We start from the raw sequence: 15639 nt of genomic DNA, 5'->3' as shown, positions 1-15639 counted from the left end.
TACATTTTTGAAAAATTTATTTTATACTCTTAGAAGCTAAGAACTCCACCACACATGAACCAAATTTAGAATCCAGAGTCTTTCCTAGTTTATCTACTTCCTTTCGAACTTTTATAAACAAGATTTTGTACACAAGAGGTAGCAGAGGAAAATTCCAGTCTGCTTGTTCCAAGCTCAAAAGATGCTGTACACGCCTTGGTGCTAGCAGGGAGGGTGGGGCAAGCCAGGCGAGTCTGGTGGCTCAGGCTCCAGGCCTTACAGCTAATAGCTGTGGGTGAGCATGAGAGGCCACCTGGGGAGCTCCAGGCCAGCTGCCTGTGCGAGGCTCATCTGTCTGTCCCAGGGGCCTTAGGGGCAGGAGAGCAGTCCTGAGGTCAGCCTGGACTGAAGGAGCTTCTTGAGAACACAGAGCATTGAGTCAATTGTGCAATTCCTGCTTGATTGCAGACCACTGTAAAAGATTATAAAAACATCTTCATCCAAAAATTGGCAGTAAAAATGACAATTCTTTCCAGGCAAACCTGCCATAATTGTCACTTTGTGGTACTACGTTTAAAAAAGTCCTCAGAAGGTTAGTGGACTGAAGCTGTTGAAAATCAAGTGGTTCCTGATGATGTGGAAGGATGCTCACTGCAGCAGCAAAGGAAGAAGACGGACCAACGTGAACAGTGCCGGAGACCCTGACTCAGCTTTATGTGAGGACAGCAGGTGCAGGGCGGAAGGCGTTGTTTCCATAGGAAATAAGGGACTGACTAGAAGTGGCAATTTCACTCCTGAATTCGGGCTCCTGAGTGCAGTTGCTGGCAATGATATTCCTCCATGTATCATGGCCAGTGTTTCAATGTGGGTCCCACACAATCTTCCTGCAAGCATGGGTGTGAAGAGATGGTGAACTGGGAAGGGAGACAATGGGATGGGTGTCCAGGTGTTCAAAATCAACTTTAGACACTCACATTCAAAAACTGTAAGAACACCAGCATCAGACCAGATGTGCCACTTGCCTGTCTGTTTCCCTGAGGACGCAGCTCTGCTCTTACATGCTGTCCCGCCCATCTTCATGAATCTGGCCAAAGCTGGCTCTGGCCTGTTAGGCTACAGAACCCACAGCTGAAGCTGGTTGCATGGAACATCTACAGTGAGATGAAGAGTCCCTGAAGCACACAGCAGGGACTGCTACCTGCCTGCCGAGTGTCCTCACAATGCAAAGGCAACCAAAAAGGCACTTAGGGGCTGGCTGTGCCTCTTTGACTTGGCAAATCTAGCTGACAGTGGCAGCCTGGCACTTCCAGAGGCTTCCCCCAGTTCTGTGCACGGCAAGTGGAAAATAAGGCGGAACTAAAGGCGAAACAAGGCTGACACTGAGCAACTAACTGAAGATACAAAACGTAAAGAACACAGGGAATGGCTATGCAAGCCCAGCCTGGAACGAGTGAGAGACGCCATGTTGGCAAATACAACTAAATGGATGTCATTTAATTATTTTCTAGTAACTTCAGAGAAAGTACATTTTAAATCTTGCCTTTCAGTATTAGTCACATCAAGGAGAAATAAAGTCTTGAATTCTCTCTCTGCAGTAAAATTCTGATGAATCTGATAAAGCAGCAGCTCCCAGCCTTGGTATTCAACTCAGTACACAATCAATACAAGGGCCACAGAAATTATGCTTAAGCAAAACAAATGATTGCAGATCACATGACTTAAGACTAGTTTATTCAATATGTCTCCAAGCATTAAAAGAAAGGATAGTTTTATGAAACTCAATAAACTTATAAAGTGCTTTTAATTTTGTTGTTTTAAATTTTATTTTAGGACCAACCCATCAAGTCTTTAGTGACTGATGTCAGGACACACCCTATTCTTCTAGAGAACATAGCTTTTTGCTTTGTTTTTAATTTATTATTGCTCTTTTCAATCTTGAATCAGAAAATACCTCAAAGATCTTAACAATGCCATAGTTTCTGATCCTGGGAGCATGTCATCGAGGTCTGAGACCATGTGGAGGGCTTTCACCAGACCCCAGATATTCTGTACAGAGGAGACATATTAAATACAAAGGCCTGTGTAAACTGGGTTCATTACTATTTTACAACAGAAAGAATTTTACCACATATCTTCACATCATTCTAAATTGGATATTCCTATTCAATGTTACTACAGAGTAATAATTTTCCCATTTCTTCTCCCTGTATCCCAGAGAGAGCCACAGCTTTATCCCTCGTCCTCACTCTCTTATATCCATGGATCACAAGTTTGCCACCAGATTTATTTCCTAAAATCATGTGTCAATGCACATGTAGATGCTGGAACAGCTGGTCCACATTGCAGAATTCTCCCAACAGCTCCCAGCCTTCTAGTGGCCAGAGAAGTCTCTCCTCTGGAGCACACGGTTCTCATCACATTCCTGGCTCCCACTCAAGGCTCTTTTAAGGCCTTCGACGATGAGATTCTGTTTTCCCAAAAGGTGCTCAGCATCCTATCTGGGCACATTGCTCTAAGGATCAACATCATCAAGGTCACTTCTTAATTCACCAATCATCATGGGAGATTCCGAACCCTGTGGCAAAGAAAGGAAGTTAAGATTCTTACAGTTAAAGTCAGAGAGTTTTCCACACTACCTTCTTACTTGTGGTCTGTAATTTAAGTACATCACTGAACATCTTAATTTGCTTATTAGAAAGGATGAAAATACAATGCTATTACTACTTCTGGCAACTCCTGATGGCCATGCAAAACATCTGCATTTGTACATTACTCAGTCACTAAAACAGCCCTTGGACTGGCCGCAGGCTGCACGTCTTTCTGTGCACCCACAGGGACACTTGGACTGGCCGCAGGCTGCACATCTTTCTGTGCACCCACAGGGACACTTGGACTGGCCGCAGGCTGCACCTCTTTCTGTGCACCCACGGGACACTTGGACTGGCCGCAGGCTGCACATCTTTCTGTGCACCCACAGGCACACTTGGACTGGCCGCAGGCTGCACCTCTTTCTGTGCACCCACAGGGACACCTGGACTGGCCGCAGGCTGCACCTCTTTCTGTGCACCCACAGGGACATTTGGACTGGCCGCAGGCTGCACCTCTTTCTGTGCACCCACAGGGACACCTGGACTGGCTGCAGGCTGCACCTCTTTCTCTGCACCCATAGGGACACCTGGACTGGCTGCAGGCTGCACCTCTTTCTCTGCACCCATAGGGACACCTTACCCATTAGGTCATTCCTTCTGTAACCAAGTGAGCTGTATTTTGTTTATATGTTTAATAACTGGTTTTGAGAACCTAGCCCATGCCCTGGGACTATTCTCACTTGAGGTAGGGAGGAGGAGGAGAAGAGACATTCTCCTGTGGAAGGAAGAAGCATGTTTGATAAACTAAAAGCCAACACTGAGGGGTGAGGTCCATGGGGTCAAGGCAAGCAGCATACATGGAGGATCCTGCAGTGTTGGAATGTGACATGCAAACAGCCACAGTACAGGCAGGGGATTCTTTAGGATGAGAGAACAAATGGGCAGGTGCTACGTAAGAGGCCTGGGATTGGCCCGGTACACACAGGGTATGGGGTGCTGAGGAAGCACCAGCTTTGGTAGGGAAGTGAGGAGTTGGGCAAACTAAGACAAGCCAAGATGAAGAAGTTCACTCTGGAGCTCAGGAACTGCTCAGTGGTAGGTGGGATGGAAGCCAGGAGGCTGTCTACAGGATGGAGGTGTGCAGAGTAGCCACCCAGGAGACTGAGGTGCAGTCAGTCAGGAGGGTTTGTGGAAGCCCAGCGGGAACTGCTATGAAGTCCAGCAGTACTACCTGTTGTTGCTGGCAGCTAGGATAAGACCTGAGAATCTGCCATCCCAACTATGGGGTGACAAGAGGAGGAGGAGATGAGGCTGAAGACGGCCGGTCAAGAGCTGACTGTTTTTTAAGATGGAGGAGAAGTAACTGTGAGGAAACATCTCGAGAAAGGTCAGCAGAGCAGAGTTCAGGGTGGGACTCTGGGAGAGAAAGTTCTATCAAGTCAGGCAGAGAGAAGGCTGAGAGGAAACATTCCTCAGACTATGGAGCTGATGTGTGGGAGCTGGCAGTCGGGGAGCCCTGGTCTGAAAGGCCATTTTCCTGATGAATATGGGTGGCGATGAGGTAAATTGCTGAGAACCAGCTTACATTATTTTACATTGCAAACCTGGGCCACCAGCCATCCGTAAAGTGAGCTGAATAGTTCCCACTGTGGTTGTGAGGATGTGAAAGGCAAGCTTTATGGGAAGCAGCATCTCCAGCTGAGCTGCATCCACTCGCAGGTGGGCAGCTGGTGGTCTCCGTGCTCAGAGGAGGCTGCTGTGATGGAAGGCCGCGGGCCAGGGGAGACACGGACACAGAGCATGCACTTGATTCTCTTTCTTCTTTCCTACAATCATGAGTAACCAAACTTTTCCCCCTCTCTTTTTTTTTTGTAAAACTAATCTTGAAGGGTTTGGAGACCCCTAAAAAGTAGGTGTCCTTCAAGCTGCATGGAACTTTCAAGTCCACATTTCTAGGCAGACTGGGGAAAAGCAACAGAAGGTTTCAGCATCTGGAGAGAATGGAGAAACTGACCATGTGCATGCTGGGAGCAGTCGCCTTAGAGCCTGGGCTTCATTTCCCTTGTGGCGCTGTTCAGCAATGGAAGTGTACAGACCCACTGCTCAGTCCTCAGCACCAGAGGCTGACCTGGCCTATCTTTTATACCAACTTTCTAGAGCAAGGTCCTTTGTTTCTTGACCTTTGGAACACTTAGGAGCAAATGCTGCCCTTTCAGCCAAAGGCAGGCCCGAGAGATACCTGCTGTAAGTGTCTCTCTCCATTCTCATTGGCAGGACTGCTCTCTGACCCATTGCTGCTTCCTGATTGCTCCTTCTCATTCAACAAAGCTGTGGCGTATGCTAAAGTGTCCTGCATAGATTCAAACACAAGAAGACAAGTTAGGGGCTTTTTCTGAGCAGCAACTACTCTTTAGTGACCTCTGGTGGCACCTCAGCAACAAAGCACCTCATAAACCCTTGCCCTACAAAACCCCACTGACCAACCTGCAGAGCCTCTTCTCTGGTTCATCTGTTTGCATTGGGTCTGATGGACACCAGCTCGTTGTCTTCTATATAAAACCCAATGACTGCTTCTGCACCTCATTTCCTACCCTTCCCTCTCTTCTCCGACCCATGGTTTCTAAGAACCTGACACAGGGTTTTAAAGTATGCCAGATCAGACCCGCCTCACCTGAGCTGAGATGGTTCGCTGAAAGGTTTTTCCAGTTGAAGTTTCATTAGAGACATTGCTCTGCGGAGTCCAATAATGCTCTGACATCTGGAGACAAAGGTCAGGCAGAGGTGACAAGTAAGCCCCCACAAGTGCACAGTTCCTGTCTCACACACCAAAGTGTAGCAGCCAGAGGTGCAAGTCTACCTAGTTATCCACCACCTCAGTTATCATGAAACACTGTTTGTCAACTTCCCACAGGAAAACACTGCTCCTCAACAAGAGAACCGGCCTATAACCTTTCATCTTTAAAGATAAGACAAGCTACTTGTGAACAGCCATGGTTCAAATATATTAAAAGGAGAGTTCAAAACATAGGTCACTCTTAGGTTTTAAATTGTGTGCCAGTCCAGTCTGAGTGCTGTGATGAGGCCCTGCACTGTCCAACTCTGTCCTGCTTCAGACATTAACATTTGTCCAGCCATGTATCTATCCTCTCTATATGCTACTGTCTCTGAGCTCTTTCCACTGGTGACAGTCATGTGGTACTCACAGTTCCCACCTCTTCATCTCCTCACACTTCATTTCATATCACCACAAGTATTAGTACAGTACAAGAGCCTTTTATTACAGACCCTTTTATTACAAATCTTTTATTACAAAATGTTATCATTTTTCTAGTGTATTCTGTCCCCATCTCACCATTATTCTTAATCTCTTACTGTGCCTAACATCTAAACTCAAGTTTGTCATAGGTGTATGTATCTAAAAAATCCATAACATTTGCATGTACAGTACTATCATCCACTTGAGGTACCTCCATCAGAGCACAACTCTTTGGGCTGCAGAGATGGAGCAGTAGTTATGAGCACCTGCTCCTCTTGCAAAGGACTTGAACTTGGACCCCAGCACCTCTAGGTCCGGAGGATATGACACCCTCTTCTGGTCTCCATGAGCACTAACAAGCATGTGTGTATACTCTCACACATAAATATAAATAAAAATAAAATCTTAAGAAAAAAAGAACACAGCCTTGTGAGATGTGGGGATGGGGTGTTACCATATTAAAACACAACTTTAATACATGTATGTATGTATGTATGTATGTATGTATAAATGTTTGAAGAGCTAGAGAGAAGGCTTGGTGGTTAAGAGGATGTATGTCACTTGCAGAGGACCCAAGTTTGATTTCTAGCACACATATCAGGCAGCTTACAAATGCCTATAACTCCAGCTCCAGGGCATCTGATACCTCTGGCCTCCATAGGCACTAACACTCACGTGCATATACATACACAAACAATTAATAATAATAATAATAATTTAAAAAATAAATATTTGACATATGAAAATAGTTTGAGGCCATTTTACAAGTTAAGTCTAGGAGAAGAATCCTTCTCCAGGTAAGACGTGTTGCTTTGGATTCCCATGTTGTAGAGAAGGAACGCTCAGGCTCCTATTACCTTCTTTTGTAACCACTGCACAGCCCAACTCCAGTGGTGGGAATTCTCCTTGAAGTATTCCTTAGCAGCAGGGCACCTGAAGAGCAAGGAGATTATCGGCAGTCAAATACTCTTTTTGAAAATATTCTTGTTCAACCACAGTGCTCCATTTTGAGATATGTGTGCTACTTTTTTTTTTTTTTAATATTTATTTTATGTGAGTACACTATAGCTATCTTCAGACACTCCAGAAGAGGGCATCAGATCCCATTACAGATGGTTGTGAGCCACCATGTGGTTGCTGGGAATTGAACTCAGGACGTCTGGAAGAGCTGTCAGTGCTCTTAATCAATGAGTTATCTCTCCAGCCCAGTGTATGCTACTTTTACTAAAACTAAAATTTCCCTTCATGGTTAGACAGGTAAGCCCAACATCCACTTGACCGCAGAGGCAAATGCAGTGCCTAGGCTCACCGTCTCTAACTTAGCAACAGTCCTGCTAAAATTGAAAGCTGGAACTAAAGAAACCCAACATATTTAATAAATAATCTTTTGATCTAATTCTGGAAGAATAACTTTTAAAACATGCCTCAGAGTGTCTCTCTCCTTTCCCCTTTACTTTGCCTATTCACTTGAAGACAGCACTGAAGATGATCTTGCCTCTCATGTGTGTAGAAGGCTGTGTGAGAACACTGGACTGGCAACTGTGTAGCTGCTGATAGAGAATATGCCACTGGTCTTGGCATTACTCAGAAGTGCCCATCTGGATAAGTCTAATCAAGGAACTCACAATTGTGGTAGGGTGACACCTACCTGTCTGTGGTCAGAGTACTATGTCCTCTAGGAATTATTTCAAGCAAGCCCTAATTCTTGGCTTAGGAAGTTTAAGCACAAAGGATTAAGCCCAACAAATTTCTCATTCTTAATCTGACACAAATCCAAGAATGGCAATTTCTATGCCTACAACCTGGGAGAAAAAAGGTGGTTAAGTTCAGACACATATAACCACTATCTAGTCACTGACTGTGTTTGACTGTGGACTACACAGGCTTAGATGAGCACCACTGTATGTCCCTACATCAACTAAGGAACGACACACAAAACGTGGCACATAAATACATTAACAGCCTTCAAAAGGAAGGAAGTTCTGCTAAACTGGAGCATGGAAAAACCTTGAAGATATGGCACGAGTCAAGCAAGCTAGTCATGAGATACCCAGCATGGTCAAATTCATGAGGCAGAAATTAGAGTGGTTGCCAGTGACTCATATGCTGGGAGCCAGCCTGGCCTGGAATGGCTTGAAGTGGGATACAGCACTGGGCGATGAGGTAGCTTTAAAGACTGATGGTCTCTGGCCTTCTAGTTTTCTAACTATACCAAATACTTGCTGATAGCTTCTGAAAAAAATCCTAAAAATGTTCTTGCTTATTCTATGGTTAAAAACCCTCTGGCTTGGGCGACTGATAGCTGTTGCATAGCAGGGTGGGATTAAGTCAAGAATTTATTGCTATCATTCCCTTCTCTGGCCAGGTAGCCAGAAGCCTCTCAGGCTAGGCTGGTTAACTCTTTTGTGAGCCAGAGAGGAAGGAAAGAATAGGATGCTAAAAAACCTTTTATACAGGCAGATATGCACAGACACACACATTCATACACACATTTACATTTTCATTCACATTCTCATTTACACATTGACACATTCGCATTTTTGTTGGGCCCAACCATCTGGTCTCGTACATTCCACAAGTATTCATGCATGCTCACATACATACAGATACCTACACATGTACATTCAGACAGACAGATACATACATACATACATACATACATACATACATACGGATAGATGGATGGATGGATGGGGCAGAGGCCCCCAAGCCAAACCATCCAACCAACTTTCTTTTTCTGCTCTTTTATACCTTCTTAGACATAAAGTTCTTTAGAAAATTATCTTAAGAGATAAAATGTTACATAAAATGGGAGTCACAGAAGGATGTTGATAGTAAGTTCAAAGCAACAGTTTTTACATGGCCTTGTCTTATCATAGTGCACACCTGTGACTTTATTCTTGGACCTAAATGTTTTTCCTTAAACACACAATTGTCCCAAGTCTATTTCTCTTTTTAGTGTGACTATAAAAGCTCATTTTATTTCTTATTATGCAGTCTTTACTTACTATTATGAGGAGTGGGCACATTCAATTCTTGATTCTCACTTTGTGAGAATCCATCCATCCATCTATCCAAATGTATGTATGTATGTATGTATGTATGTATGTATGTATGTATATGTCTGTCTGAATGTACATGTGTAGGTATCTGTATGTATGTGAGCATGCATGAATACTTCTGGAATGTATGAGACAGGTGGTTGGGCCCAACAAAAATGCGAATGTGTCAATGTGTAAATGAGAATGTGAATGAAAATGTAAATGTGTGTATGTGCATATGTCTGTGCATATCTGCCTGTGTAAAAGATTTTTTAGCATCCTACATTTCTACATCTTTCTAGCAAAGCAACTAAGACTATCTCTTAAACATTTCTTCCTAAAATTATTTGAATTAAACCAGGAATTCTATGGAATCATTAATTCATCTAAACAGCCTTAATTCATGAAAGTTCATCTTTATGATGATCTTCAGGAAATCTGATCAATAGGGCGAGCTAATGCCCAGAGATTATTAATTTAATAATTAGTAATAAATTTAATAATAAAGGCCTATCAGCTGCAAGAAGCAATCTTGAGATGAAGACTCTTCGGGGATTGCCTCATAGAACTCACCCATCACAGACCATATACAAAGCAGTGGGCCACCTCCAGGAAGGCCACTTGCTAGTGGCAGCCTCTCCAAGATAGCTCCTGACACTCAAGGAAGAAGGAAATGGGGCCCCAGTATTCAGCAGGGTTAAGAGTTTTAAGTTTGGAAAGGTGATCAGTAAAAATTTTCTTTAACAATCAACATTCTATACTATGTACGAGCCATGGTGCACATGGGCAGGCCTGAAAACAACTTGTAGGAATTGGTTCTCTCCTACAAACACACAAGAGATAAACAGTACTGAGCTGGATGGACTGTGACTTAACAAGGTTTCAGGTGAGATGTTCTGTATACTGTGTAATGGTTAGAAAGTTTGAAGATGGTGGGCATGCATGTCACTCAAACCAGTCTGTGATTGACATTCCTGCCTCCCAACAGTTGTAAAGATTAGATGAGGCAGCACAGGCAAAGCACTTGGTAAAGTGTCTTGGCTCACAAGTGCTTGACAGATATAGGTGACAAGATTTTGTTTCTTGAGAGACTGCTTTCAAACTGGGGACTTTCGGCTCAAAGGAGCTGCTGGTTAATGAAAGGGACTTCAGGAAAGTACAGCAGCTGTTGTTCCTGAGGTCTCCAAAGCCACCTGACTCCTGCCATAAGGCCAGGTGATCCATCTTTTCTCCTCTTTGAGATTCTGGGACATCAGTTACTTCTCTAACATTCCCCCTTCAGTTGCTTTGGGAAAACAATCTGGACACATTCATGTAGATTTCGAGCAAGCAGGCCTCCAAATCATTCAGTTCCACTCAGGTTTCAAAACAAGGCAGTTCCCAGCCGACAGGTGAACCCACTTTTTTTTGGCATTTTTAGTTTATACTTACTTTTGAGCAAGAGTAACAAGAAATTTGACACACTGGTAACACCGACTGCTGTCCACATGATTGCTGTGGTGCATCAATGCTGCAGGGAGAGAGGACACTTTGATAAGAAGGCCCTGGTGGGCTCAGGTAACAGTGACTGTCCTTGCTCTGGAAATAAGTTAGCTAAGTGGGGAGGGAACAATGACTTGATTCAATAGAACCATCCAGATTCTAGTGTTTTACTATGTTTAAAAACAGGCGTAAGTAGCAGCTTGACTTCTTAGAACTGAAAGAACTACAATCTTCACATGCACTGCTACCCAGACAAGAACAGCAGTTCATCATTTGATAATGGAAACTTATGATATTAGTTCTTCTTAATGTTTCCCATTTTCTATTTTAGCAATTTAAGAAAAAATAATACTTATTATTGTGCCACGTGTTTATGCTTTTAGGTTGCAGAGGACCCAGTATGGCTGATAGCTACGATTAGGGTAGACTGCTCCAAACTGGGGCTTGGAAACCTTGAGCTTGTAGCTCCTTTCTGTACTAAAAGGCGGTTTTTAGGTTCCTCTTAACGCTGCCTACCATGTGCTGCTTAAGGAGGGGGATATGTTTGGCAGGTAAGGCATTGTGAAAAATCAGGAGAAACATATACAGAGGAGGACAGCTATACCACTAGTGATGTAATCTTATGTGACTTAAGTCAGTCTTCTACAAAAGAAAGCACAGACACAGAACATGGCAGTCAATGGGCATGTGGATCAAAAGACAATCATACTTCATAGATCTGACAGTTCTGTGAGTCCAAGGTGTTAGTTTTTCCTCCCATGGCTGCTAAGGAAGGAACAGATTTCTGCTATCAGAGAGACTCCTTTAGCTTGTAGACAACTTTACAGCATTCCTGAACCTTTCCCTGAACTGGGAAAGAATCCCAGTCTGCATTATACTGAGTAGAAGGGCAGTCTCCTGGTCAGAATGAGGAGCTTCAGTGTCAAGTGCAGTCAGCCATTCATGTAAGCCACGGAGAGCAGAAGGACCATGCCCATTGGAGCAGAGCTTACTTCTAAGCACTTTACATTGCAGGCACTTGTTCCTAAGCTGGCATACTTGCCTAGTAATCCATTTTCTGTCTCAAATACAAACTTGATGCGCTCTACTTGTATGGGATCTTCAATGACCTGGAGAGGAAGGAGACAGAGTGAGCAAGTGACAGACAGCACAGTCTGGGCAGAAGTTCTGTTTCCTCACAGTTCTACTCAAGAGGTTAGCTTTTACAACGAAGCTCACTACTACGGGATGTTATGCCACAGCTGTGCATCTCAAACACATCCCTAATTCAAACCCAAAATATAAATTTATTAAGGATCTATTCATCTCCTATATATGTGTTTCTAACAACTATTTCCATAGTTTTCTGAAGGCTGTGAGGACCAACGTTCTGTGGTCATAAGGACACAAGTTCGTTTTTAAATTTAGCAAAAATATGCTTAAGGTTTACTGTTGGACAGGCGCTTCTTACATGTCTAGTTATTGGCACTGAGTGCTACATACTGTAGCCCACTGCTTGGGTCTATTGCTGCTCAGTACAATGATACAGCACTATGCTGTATCATTTCCCAAAGTTTGTAAACAGGCCTGGAGTCAAAAAGAAGAAAAAGATCAGAAAGTTTTTAGCAGATGGCATCCGTCATGTATTTTCCATGATGTATATTTATATATTTTAAGCTATTTCAATGCCTCCTCTGAGCCAAGGTCAATTATTAAGCTCTAGGCTTTTAATGGGACACAGTCTCTTTTCTCAGAGGCCCTTGACTAGTCTCTCTCACCAGCTCATTCCAAATCCAATTCTCTTAGTTCTTTTTCCGACTGATCTGCCCATTGCTGGCCTTCTATCCTCTGCCTTATTTTCTTGCCAGGCTCCTACAGTCCTGTTTTCCCAATCTCCAACCTTGTTTGCTTTAGTTGTTCCTTCAAAACAATTGCCAAGAAAGATACCAAGTGGCCCCTACCCACTCAAGAGGAAAAGGGGAGGGGGTGTGAGGGAAGAACTGTGGGAGGGGTAACTGGGAGGGAGGAGGAGAGAGGGATGTAAAACAATAAGTAAAAAAAAAAAAAAAAAAAAAAAAAAAAAAAAAAAAAAAAAAAAAAAAAAAAAAAACAAAGATTACAAAAAACAACAAAAAACAAACAAATGAACAAACACCACCCTCCTACCCTCCACCCCCTGAAAGAAACCCCCAAACAAACAAAAAACCAATTGCCAAAGGCTCTTGCTATGCAATTGAATCATTCCACTTTCCTGCTTAAACTATTGGTATGGCCTGCCAGCAGGGATGGCAGAGGCTAGGAGACAATGGAGAATAGCAAAGAGCTGGGTTCAGGAAACAAGGAGCTAAAGAACTGGAAGCTACATGCACATCCAAGGAAGCCCATGGTTACTTATCTTGATGACTGCTGTTTGCCAGAAATGGAACTAATACGGCTAGATCACTTTACACTCATATTTATTGGCTGAATATACCCTGGGCCCTATAGGAAGAAATTCTATGTCCGGGACACTGGCAGCAGAAGCCTTCTGTAACCTGCCTTTGTCATTACTTCCCCTACGCTCTACTGCACGGTTCTTTAGTCGCTGCACTGAAATCCGTAGAGGTCTTCTGTTACAATGGAAAGGGTATGACCAACAATACACACATGCAAGCCCAGCAACAGACTCTGAACATTGTCCCTAGGGTTAGGTACAGTGGTTACACAACTGAGGCCTTGACGAAGGTTAACTGTCCTCTGATCTCTGCAGTGTAACTAATTGCCTGTGGTTTTGCCTGGCTTCCACAAGACCCTGAAGGCTCCAAGGAGGTATGCTTTCATTGCTGCTCCTCTCTCAGTCAACAGTGCAAATGCCATGATTGTTATGAAGAAGAATAGGTAATTGCAGGCAAACTGAACCTAACCAGTAAGGAGCTAGTGGTTTAAAAACACATACTAAGTAGTAAACGTGTAAATGCAAGTGAGACAGTAGACAACATGCGACTTACCAGTATCTCATGCAGTAGCTGGAATGTGTTCTTTAACTCATGGGGCGGAGCAGTTTCTAGCTGGTTCTGAAAAACGTTGTGAAAGGATAAACACTGGTAACTGTTCAGTGGAGGGCACTGTTCTGGAATCCAGCTCTAGTTCTGTCACCGTTTGCCTCCACTGGTTAGGTCAACGCTCCCCTTAGGGGCCCAATTTCCCTACATCCTTCTCTGGGAGCAAATAAGCCATGAAGGCAGTCTCAGCTCAATATCTCATGATACTCTGCTACATCATTGACAAAAGGGAGCAAGAAAGGGAAAGGGAGGATTCTAAGTCACTGACAGCCCCATACTTACACAGCCACATTCACAATAAGTCACTGACACTCTATACTTAAGTAACTACATACACACTCTATACTTTGCTCTCTAAAGACGCCGGTAGTGAAGAAAATGCAAATTAAAAACTCTGAGGTAAGCTTTCTGTGAAGTATATTAAAAAGGCATGTGTACGAAACAGAAAAATCCACTAAGAAAACAAGGTTTATGAAATCCTTTTAAACATCTGAAATTTTATTTTTACTTATGTATATGTATGCACATTTGTGTGCAGGTATCTACAGAGGCTATAAGAAGACACTGAAAATTCCACTGAGCTGAAGTATAGGCAGTTACAAACTGCCTGATGTAGGTGCTGGGGACCGATCTCTGGTACTAACTCCATCTTCTGTGCATAAGCGAGTTGAGAAAGAATACCACATTTTGGATCAAACACTTCTGAGGTGGCAGGGATGGCACTAATAAAACACTTTGCCTAGTGCTGCATGGATTAGGAAGTCGAGCCCTACTCCTTCTGCTCTGTAGGGAGGAAGCTGCTTGGGCTCACAATCAACGCAGTGAGTAAGCAGAGGGGGACTCATCTCTGGTGAGGACAGAAGACCCCGCTAAGAGCCAGTGTGTTCCTCACTAAGCACCTACTCCTGTTAACACTACTGTACTACTACACAAAAGAACTTCTGTGGGTAGAAACTAGTACACACAGTATGAACTTCATGCTGTGAAAGGACCTAGAAAGCTGCCTACATGACAGGCTTGCTCCTTAGGGCAGACTGCGAAGCAGATTATGGATGGCTAGCAGTCCACGTCAAAGTAGACTTTGGTTATATTTGTGTACTTATATTTTTTTCACCAAGAGAATCAAAACCATATAATTGTAAAGATTGAAAAGCTAAGAAAAGGACACGCACACTTAAAGCACTTGTCCAGTAACATGTAGGAAGGCAGTGGGCATTGTGGTAAAAGCACTGGTCCACAGCCGTGTTCAGTCTCCAGGCCCTACTGTCACTGGCTGCTCTGACCCAGTCTCATGTATTGGAAACCACATCTAACCCACAGGACTACTTGAAAAGTAAGCAAGTTAAATGTAGCACATTTGGCATAGCTTTTCTGTTTAGTAGATACAGAGGTTGAGGTGGTAATGATTATTGATTAGTGCTTTATAATTAATTTTATCACTGTTCTAGAACACATAAAACCCTACTTTTGATTTTTAAGACACTGTAAGTAAAAAAAAAATTACAGCTGTTAAACAATTTCACCTAATAATGTCCATCATAGCATTAATATCATTAAAGTAGTATTTTTAACTAGTTACAATCGAACCATATACAAATGCTCTCTACTAGGAAAGGGCTAAGTGACTTATGGAACATGAAAGGATGAAATTCAGGAAATTATAACACCAAGTGAACAAAGACAGAATTATACAGTCAATAAAATCTCAATTATAGTAAAATACAAAGACAGAGAATAAAAGGACATAAGAGAGGAAACATGTTATCCATACTGTCTGGGAGCAGGGGAATATTCTCCAAGAGACTTCTCAGCATGCCACCAGCTACGGCTAGGTGGAACTGAAGTATACCTTAATGAAATGCAGCATTGTGAAGGAAAAGTGCTCATTGCAGAAACAGCAGTACACTACCATCTCCATGAGTGCCAGGAGGGAGCCAGTCAGCTCTCGAAGAGCAAACATGACCTGTGGGAGGACAAAGGAGAGGGGTTAACAGTCAGCAGTGGGAGGACACGGGAGCGGGCATGCAGTCAGTGTCTGCTGCTCTTGCTTGTACCGTAGTTTCAGAGATGAGGATCCACTGACACTGTTCTAGAAGTAGGGTTTGTTTGAGGTCTAAGGATGGATTCCAGGGAATCTGAGCTTATCTGTTTATACAGATCCGTACAAACATGCACTTTTTATTTCCTAAAGAATCATCTTAGCCAGGAGGTGGCACATGCCTTTAATCCCAGCACTTGGGAGGCAGAGGCAGGCGGATTTCTGAGTTCGAGGC

General features: G+C 43.4%; 1 protein-coding gene across 1 annotated transcript in view; it reads right to left on the bottom strand.

The window, feature by feature from the left end:
• Usp24 (ubiquitin specific peptidase 24) overlaps positions 1–15639 on the bottom strand; it is a 133297-nt gene continuing 117658 nt past the window's right edge. The window contains exons 61-68 of the mRNA XM_031378039.1: positions 15216–15329; positions 13313–13378; positions 11389–11455; positions 10296–10374; positions 6681–6756; positions 5239–5325; positions 4807–4917; positions 1–2554 (exon numbers count right to left, since the gene is read on the bottom strand). Of these exons, the coding sequence (XP_031233899.1) occupies positions 2492–2554; positions 4807–4917; positions 5239–5325; positions 6681–6756; positions 10296–10374; positions 11389–11455; positions 13313–13378; positions 15216–15329 (663 nt within the window). The 3' untranslated portion in view covers positions 1–2491. The remainder of the gene's footprint in view (positions 2555–4806; positions 4918–5238; positions 5326–6680; positions 6757–10295; positions 10375–11388; positions 11456–13312; positions 13379–15215; positions 15330–15639) is intronic.

This window comes from Mastomys coucha, unplaced genomic scaffold, assembly GCF_008632895.1.
Source record: "Mastomys coucha isolate ucsf_1 unplaced genomic scaffold, UCSF_Mcou_1 pScaffold18, whole genome shotgun sequence".
In the NCBI taxonomy this organism is placed as follows: Eukaryota; Metazoa; Chordata; class Mammalia; order Rodentia; family Muridae; genus Mastomys; species Mastomys coucha.
The sequence above is the reverse complement of the archived record's forward strand: the minus strand, read 5'-3'. Positions and strand labels throughout refer to the sequence as shown.